This window comes from Sphaeroforma arctica, assembly GCF_001186125.1.
Source record: "Sphaeroforma arctica JP610 unplaced genomic scaffold supercont1.166, whole genome shotgun sequence".
Taxonomy (NCBI): Eukaryota; class Ichthyosporea; order Ichthyophonida; genus Sphaeroforma; species Sphaeroforma arctica.
Genome location: NW_014040392.1, coordinates 66,235 through 75,549, shown reverse-complemented (window position 1 = coordinate 75,549; position 9,315 = coordinate 66,235). Strand labels below are relative to the sequence as shown.

Sequence of the window (9,315 nt, the reverse complement as noted above, 5' to 3'; positions counted from 1 at the left end):
ATGAGCGTGTGTGTGTGCGTGTATGTATGTGTGTGTATGTGGTGTATGTGTATGTATATATATGTGTGTGTGTGATGTGGGTGAGGGGGGTTTCACTGATATTCACCTACATTTGGAGTGCATATATATCGTTATAATGCAGATCTACTCACCAAACTACTTACTTGAAGCTGAATAGTTATAACACACATTATGCGAAGGAAATTAGGTTCAAAATCCAACACTAAAAAATTCTGAAATTGAAAATAATCTGTTAGCCAGTGGTCCCTTGAAACGTTGTATATGGTCTATATTGAATTGATACTTATATTTGGGCAGCTTTTAGCCTACCGGAATATCGGCCTTGACTGATATGGTGTCAGAAGCTGTTAACGTTCAGTGGACGTTGAACAAGAAAGTACACTATGTGGGCCATCTCAAAGCTCCCCCTGTACCGTTATTTATACTTAACTGTAAAAATGAAGCTGTTGTAGCTATTGGCTCTCTGAAGTGTCCTTATGCAAGTCCAAAATGTGTAAACATCTCCCTGCTTCTACTGTTTTACGCTGTTATTGAAGTCGGTTACCCAGCTAGAGGGAAGTACCTACTAGTTCTTCTCTATGCCAATGATATCACTGAGTAAATATCGTAGCCCTGTAACTCTAAACACTAAGAGACACAACACTTCATGTTTGGTGTATGTTTAGTGTGGGGCAAATCCAATCCCTATTGTGTTTACAAAGACACTGACTACAATCCCCCTTGTTACCTAGAGTCATCTATCTTCAACCCTGGAAGTTCAATATACGCGTGATTTTTTTTTGCTTCGGCAATTGTATCTATATTAATCATATAAAAACCCATCCCTTGCATAGCCTTCTGTTTTCATTTTTCAGGCTATGACCCTTTTTTTTACAGAATAAAGAGCACAATGACGCGACATAGTCTCGCTGGGCCCCTGGTTGGCTCTGTAAAGATGGCGACAGAGTTATATTCGTGTTATAATACAACTTTTAAAGGGTGCTGAGTGACAAACGTGTGTGCGTGCGAAGTCTGCGTAGTCTGAATTTTCAATAAACTGTTATCTTCGCAAGAAATGTATTTTCACTATTTTGAACTATTTATTTTTAAATTTTGTTTCGGGACGTTTTCGTCTTTTTAGTACATACATATGTATTTTATTTATTATAAAAAAAGCGCTATGCTTATAATATAAAAAATCCCCCCCCTTGTCAATTGTCGCCTCTTGTCGGGCTTGTTGTGGGCGAGGCTTCCTGATATATTTTTTAAATCCTGTTTTAATTTTTACTTTTCCGTGTTTGGCTCTGTGTGAATAAGTTTGTTTTTGTAAAAACAAAACCAAGTATTTATATACATACATACCTCTCAATGCTCTAAAGAATAAATAAATCGGAACATAGCCTTCAATTTGAGGTTCTGAATTCTGAATTCAGTGAATGAAATCTAAATATATAAAAACTTAAATATTTAGAGACTATCCAGTATCCAATGAGTATGACTTTATAGAATGTTGATTATATTGGCTAATAAGAAGTGGGATAGTATTTATTAAAACAATTAAAATCCCCAAGTTTGAGTAGCCATTTAATATTATTTTTCTTAAAGTATGTATTTAGAAGGCTATAATAAGAAAGTATAACCTTGTATGAAGTAATATGTAGCAGCCGCTACATATTTGTCCTTTTTTTTAAAGAGAACAAAATAGGTTTTTTAACTTTGAGTCAAGTTGTGTCCGCTTGTGATTGTGAGAGTGAGTACTATTCTGTTTTGTAAAAATTGAACAGTAGGTCAGTGCAAACCATTGTACATACATAGTAAATTACTAGATACCTGTTTTATCTTTTTTTTGGTTTAAAACAATATCAAAGTACATATGTATTTACTATGTAAATACTACATAACTATGTACAAACATATTTACTATTTTATAGGCTGAATACATATACCAATTATTTTTTTAACTTTAAAAATAACCAGCTAAATACTTCATCGTGTACAAACGTTTTAAATCCTAAAAAAAAGTTGACTTTTTAACGTTTAACGGAATTTTTATAGCGTTGCGTACTTTGGTATATTTTGACTTGTGTTACTGAAAAGGAAGTATACGTTTGATTTGCAATGTTAAACGGATCAATTATTTTGCGTCGCAAGTTATAACGATATGAGGTTAAAAATAGCTACTGTTTATAAAAATACACGACCACCTGGCACCTGCCACCACGCAACATGCGACACGCCTCCACAGTCCACGCCCCATGGACCAAAACGCTGACGTCGCTGAGTCGCTGTCTCGCTGACCATTAGGTTAAAAAAAGTTTTAAAAAAGTGACAGTCTTTTGAAAGTCATAGAGACATATTTAGACCCTCCAATCTCCTTTCCCATATGACTATGTTTTCGAGAATAAGTCTACGACGAGGTCGAGAGTATGAGCCGCCCTATGAAAGGGCTAAATATATACATGTATTTATATGTATTTACCCATAGCCTCCTTAGAAAAAACAGCATCTATCTATTTTTTCAAAAACAAATATTGATGCAGGCCTGTGTTGATTTAACCAAAAAACAAAAATTGAAAACGAGGCTTTATTTTATCTGACATCGGTATTCTAATAAGGAGTAAAGTGGTCACATGTCCAGTCATGTCAAGAAGTGTCAACATAAAAAACTAAAATATATTGAAAATGTAAAAATTGGAAAATATTTACCATAGCGACCGACCTTGATGGCTATTTCTGTTGTTCACGGTCAGGTCTTTTACGGACGTGTTTATGTGTATGGCAATTTTTCTTTCTATGCTTTCCAACAAGTTATATTTTTCCGTATTTCCTTCTTCTGTATCTCTCGCCAAATACAACAAGAGAGAATAATAGAGAGGGAGGGTCACATGAATGTATTTCAATACAACAAAACTTCGAGGTCAATATAATATAATATATATCGAGTTGTAGTTGTGCTCGGCTACACATCAGTGTAATTGAAAGCATATTTAAAGGTGGCATATGCTATATAGTACACACGAAGGCCTTATTTGAATATGAAGGGTGCTAGCAGATCAATTATACTAGCGTTAACGCTATATGCAGGGTTCCTAACCTACCACAATGTGTATATATACCCAGCTAGCTCAGCTGCGTCGAAAAACTCGCACCTCACAGATCCGGTTAATCACAGCACCTGCCCTAAATGCGACAACACAGACGCAAAGAACAACCCCAAGGACACTCTACCTGTGGGTGGCTCTGGGGCGTTAACTCGCGATACAGAGGTGCACAAACATATCAGTCTACCCCCAACCCCAGCGGATTTAATGGACGCTGGAACGAGACAGTTGTACTGTTTTGAGTTGCATGGTATTGCAAGTACGGATAACATCCAGGTACGATTGATAGGGTGTGGGTGTATCCATTTGTATTGAGTGTAGTGATGACAACTAACTGTGATTTAAAAGTGTGTGAGTATATGCATTCGTATTGGGTGTAGTGATGACAACTAGCTGTGATGTATAGGGTGTGTGTGTATGCATTCGTATTGGGTGTAGTGATGACAACTAACTGTGATTTAAAAGTGTGTGAGTATATACATTCGTATTGGGTGTAGTGATGACAACTAGCTGTGATGTATAGGGTGTGGGTATATCCATTCGTATTGGGTGTAGTGATGACAACTAACTGTGATTTAAAAGTGTGTGAGTATATACATTCGTATTGGGTGTAGTGATGACAACTAGCTGTGATGTATAGGGTGTGGTGTATGCATTCGTATTGGGTGTAGTGATGACAACTAACTGTGATTTAAAAGTGTGTGAGTATATCCATTCGTATTGGGTGTAGTGATGACAACTAACTGTGATGTATAGTGTGTGGGTGCATCTATTTGTCGTTTGTATTGAGTATAATATTAGCATCCTAGTATGATATGTAGTCTGGTGTGAGTGTAGTAATACCATCATCAAGGTATGATGTATAGTGTGAGAGTTTTTATTTCGTATTGAGTGTGATAATAACAACTAAGTATGATGTATAGTGTGGGAGTACATACATTCCTGTAGTGTAGTAATATCACATATGTATCACGATACATAATAACGGTACACAATAACGGTACAGGTATACCCCATTCGAACTCAACACCTCTCGGCTGCCCTTGAAGTGTGGGGGCTAGTATGAATGCACGCTACGAGTTACTACGCTCGTAACTACATGGCGGTTCCTAATACTAAACAGACCTCTAATTTAAATATTATATATATATATATATATATATATTATATCAGGTTGTGGATGTGAAGGGTGTTAGAAGTACTGAGCGAAACCTTAAGATGGCACTCTACAAAAGTCAGACGGATATTGTCAGTGGCTCCTTAAAAAACGAAGGCGCGTGGGAGTATGAATTGGTGAAGAACTTTTGGCGTCGAGTGACCGCAGCGAAGGAGTCCCCAAAGACTGGTAAGTTTTCTTAGTATCTATCGATATATATATATGTGTGTCTGTGTGTGTGTGTGTATATATATATATGTCTGTGTGTGTGTGTATGTATGTATTTATGTAGAATCTATATATCTATAGATCTATATGTTATGTATATATCATATTTTTATGTATATATCATGTATCTATATATATATATATTTGTATTTATACGTATGTATGTGTACATATATATATGTGTGTGTGTGTGCGTATATATATATAATTGTACATAATGTATATATATTTATATTTATAATTATGTATGCGAATTTATATGCGTATGTATGCGAGTGAGTGTGTGCGTGTGTGCCTATATATTATATATATATATTTATATAATTGTATATATGTATATGTGTGTGTATCAGATATATGTATACGCAAACTCATGCGCGTACACAACTTTTTGCACTTCAATACATATACCTTTTTATATCATTATCACGCAAATCTATACATATAACACCCCACTTTGTTTAATGCAACTGTAAGATTGTGTGTATATAAATAAGTGTTCATGTCTCATTTGATAGTGAATAAAAGTACATACCGATGTGACGGGTACCTCTTTGCGTTGGTAGCTTCTGCGGGTAGAGGAACGTGTTCGCGTTCTCGAATATACGTTGCACTTGAAATAGTACTTATACACGTTAAAGGAACACATACAACCATATAAACGAAGATTCATAAAGTTATATAAATACGCTAGACGTTTCCTATATATGTACTAGTGCTCGTATGCGATACGTGCAACCATGTAGGTGCATAAATTTCTATACATACGTTTATGTATATATACTAAATATTCCATGGATGTACTATTTACTAAGTTCCCGATATACGTACTATTCAGTATATATATGTATAATATATGTACTAATACTCGTATGTGATACATACAACCATAGCGGTGCAACGAAGGTTCGTAAAGTTATATACATACGTTTATGTATATATACTAAATAATCCATATGTGTACTATTTACTAAGTTCCCGATACATGTACTATTTAGTATATATATGTATTTATACATGTACTAATATTCGTATGTGATACATACAACCACATCGGTGCAACGAAGGTTCGTAAAGTACTAGACATACGTCCATGTATATATCCGAGAGGGTCCCCATATACACGTACACCCCTTGCCTGATAGGTCGTGCCATAGTATGTGTGTGTACATACACGCGTGTTTGTGTTGCATGAGTGCATGAGAGTCCGGTCATAGCGTGTTCAACTTCAGAGATGATACCAGACCCTAAACCCTAAAAACCGCATGCATGTAGCACCCCGTGCCCGTCCACATGTTCGTTGTACATACCTACCTCGTCTTGTGTCGAACTATCCGTTGCTTGGCAACCATTTCTATCGCGGATTCCCCCGTTAGCTGGTGTGGTTCAGGCATGCTCGAGTGTTCCGTTCTGTATCGCAATGCATTCTATACGACCGATCTATAAGGACTTTTATCTCATGCTTGTGCCTTACCTGTGGACTCCAACTATAGTATAGTCACACACACGTCTTATACACACACACATACACAGGCATCTTCCTGGATGTAGGTGCCAGTGTAGGGTACTGAACTCTTACCCACAAATCACACGCACCTCTCTGTATCCACACACACGTCTTCTTACACATACACACACATACACAGGCATCTTTCTGGATGTAGGTGCCAATGTAGGGTACTGGACGCTGGTTGGGTTAGATCTGGGCTACAGTGTACTGGCAGTCGAGCCTATGCATGAGAATGTGCGTCTGTTAAAGATCACCCAGTGCTTGAACCCGCAGTTTGAAGGGAAGCTCACTGTGCTCCCGATTGGCCTGGGTGTGAAAAAGGCAACATGTCATGTCATGAGCGATAATAAGAATGTGGGCGACGGCCATACGATCTGCGGCGCAGAGGGTGTGTTTACTTTGTGTATTTTTTTGTTTGTCATGTGTGTGTGTGGGCGTTGTGTGTTTTGTTCCTCATGTATGTGTGTGTGTGTGTATGTGTGTGTGTTCTGTTTCTCATATGTGTGTGTGTGTGTGTGCTTTGTGTTGTTTTTTTCTCATGTGTGTGTGTGTGCTTTGTGTGTTTTGTTTCTCATGTGTGTGTGTGTGCTTTGTGTTGTATTTGTCATGTGTGTGTTATGTGCGTGTGTGTAGATGGGTGTTGTACTTAATTAGGTATGGATTGAGTACAAAGATATATATCTGTATTTACGCGTACGTATGGAGTCGTCCTTTCAGTTCGACAGGTATGACTTGTATACTACAGTCTGTTCGTAGAAGTGGCATGCCTAGAACTCATATACTGTATATAAAGTTCGTGGATGTCGCATATCTTTGTAAGTTTGGTACGTACATTATAGTTGCCAATTAGTTACGTACATAACAGTTGCCAATTAGTTACGTACATACTACCAAATAGTTACGTACATAATAGTTGCTAATTAGTTACGTACATAATAGTTGCCAATTAGTTACGTACATAATAGTTGCCAATTAGTGACGTACATAATAGTTGCCAATTAGTTACGTACATAATAGTTATCAATTAGTTACGTACAAAATAGTTGCCAATTAGTTACGTACAAAATAGTTGCCAATTAGTTACGTACATATTGATGATTCTTATTGTGCCATCGATCTATAAACCTATTTTCCCTATTGGGTGCGGTGATTTATTTCAGAGTTAGAGATTGTACCAAATATGTACAACATACGTACCTATAAAGATATACACGTATTTCAATATGCACATGTTTCACATATACGAATACGTCGTCATCCTCTAAGCACTCACTCGCACACAAACCTACATGTATATATTATGTGAATTCCACGTAATCAACTCTATGCTACCATCTACATGACCTCTTTCAATTACCGTTCTCTATTTTCATTTCTAAATCTAATGTCCTGTACCAAAGTCTGTATATAAGCCAATACACTATAATACACCCCCTAGAACCCAAATTCCTTTCTTAAATTCTCGATCCCTCTCCTAAATTCCAAACTTACTCTCGAAACCCCACAGCCCTTCAAGCCTTCAAGGACGGCGACACTCTCAATCAGTACAGTGAGCGTTCACTCGTCAATATTGCCAAACTAGACGATATACTAGACACCACACAGACCCCCATCGCCGGGATGAAGATTGACATCGAGGGCTTTGAGCGCTTTGCCCTGTCCAAAGAAGGATCGGACCGGTTCTTCTCGGGCCTGCACCCGCCCAAGGTGATTGGGTGCGAATTGTACCACTGCTTTAGCGGGAAGGACTGTGACGCCGGGGATAGGGAGTTCATCGACCTCATGACCGAGCGAGGGTTCCACATGCAGCACCCCATTTCCTGGTCCAATACGGCCGATAAGTTCGAGTTTTCGGACCGGATTGCCCTGATGTCGGATACCTTCCTCATTCGGGAGTGAACTATGGGGCGGGGGTGGTTTAGCGTGTTTCGTATACCTCATTCATTTCGTATGGAAGTATATATATATATATATGGAAGGTGATGCCGGAGGTCGCGCGCGTAGATTATAGTCCTCGTCCGTTTGACCACATGTATTCTGAGTTGCCCCTATCGATGCATCGATGAGACGACAGGAAGAGTGCGCCATTCGCACCATCCGGTTGCCATGACAACAACGGACAAGCCAACGGATTGGAAATCCAGCCCCATGGGGTGTGCGCTGGTGATACGTACCGAAACGGGACACTGCGACGTATAAGAGAGAGCGGATAGAGAAAAAGCTTTGTCAGTGTTTGTCGTATGGCCGACGGTGATCTCGGGGGGTATACGGATACATGGTACCTACAGTAACTACAGTATCTACAGTAGGTGGCATGAGGTGTGTTCTCGAATACCGATGTGGGTCGAGTGTCTCTCGAGGCTTTGTGATAGTACTGGCAGGGGATACAAACCAGTCAATAGACCGTGGCGAACTACAGCCACAGTCTACAAGCTCTGGGGGTTAGTACTACGCGTGGTACACTACTACTTAGCATCAAACTACAGCCACAGTCTACAAGCTCTGGGGTTAGTATTACACGTGGTACACTACTACTTGGCATCGAACTACAGCCACAGTCTACAAGCTCTGGGGGTTAGTACTACACTTGGTACACTACTACTTACCGTAGGGCACTTCGGGTTCTCATCCTCATAGGGCGAGGCATACCCCTATGTATCTGGATGAGATCAATACGGCGTTTAATGGGTGATATGATAGGTTGCCATGGCAACGCTGCGAGAGCCGGATAATTGTCCACTGCTGGGTGTGAATTTGATGGGTGGTATGGAGGTGGGTATCCGGAACTCCACCGCAGATACCGATATCATCTGAAAATCAAACAGGGACGTCCCAATATATATGGCCGAAGCGCAGAGGTGGTCATGGGTCCCCGCCTACGAGAACCCCTTAAGAGATACGCCTAGTTTAGCATAAACTAGGGATTCGCCTAGTTTAGCAACTATGTGAGCGGAACTAAACAACAGAAGCGAACTCACTAAGTAACATAGGGATACGCCTAGTTTAGCAACTATGTGAGCGGAACTAAACAACGGAAGCGAACTCACTAAGTAACATAGGGATACGCCTAGTTTAGCAACTATGTGAGCGAAACTGAATAACGGAAGCAAACTCACTAAGTAGCATACCGATACGCCTAGTTTAGCAACTATGTGAGCGGAACTAAACAACGGAAGCGAACTCACTAAGTAACATAGGGATAAACCTAGTTTGGCAACTATGTGAGCGAAACGGAACATCGGAAGGGAATTCACTAAGTAACATAGGGATACGCCTACTTTAGCAACTATGTGAGTGGAACTGGACAACAGATGCGAACT

The 9,315-nt window shown here is 39.3% G+C and overlaps 1 protein-coding gene across 1 annotated transcript; it reads left to right on the top strand.

The window, feature by feature from the left end:
- The first annotated feature begins 2,872 nt into the window (after nt 1-2,872).
- Nucleotides 2,873-8,265, top strand: SARC_03306 (hypothetical protein). The gene is made up of 4 exons (XM_014302900.1): nt 2,873-3,377; nt 4,275-4,446; nt 6,132-6,383; nt 7,503-8,265. Exons 1-4 carry the CDS (start codon nt 3,036-3,038, stop codon nt 7,892-7,894), a joined length of 1,158 nt encoding a protein of 385 aa, XP_014158375.1. The 5' UTR covers nt 2,873-3,035; the 3' UTR covers nt 7,895-8,265.
- Nucleotides 8,266-9,315: the final 1,050 nt, after the last annotated feature.

Coding starts and splice junctions, on each gene's coding strand:
- SARC_03306 (XM_014302900.1), top strand. CDS start 3,036: ATGAAGGGTGCTAGCAGATCAATTATACTAGCGTTAACGCTATATGCA. Junction 4,447..6,131: donor GAAGGAGTCCCCAAAGACTG/GTAAGTTTTCTT, acceptor ACACATACACAG/GCATCTTTCTGGATGTAGGT. Junction 6,384..7,502: donor TACGATCTGCGGCGCAGAGG/GTGTGTTTACTT, acceptor GAAACCCCACAG/CCCTTCAAGCCTTCAAGGAC.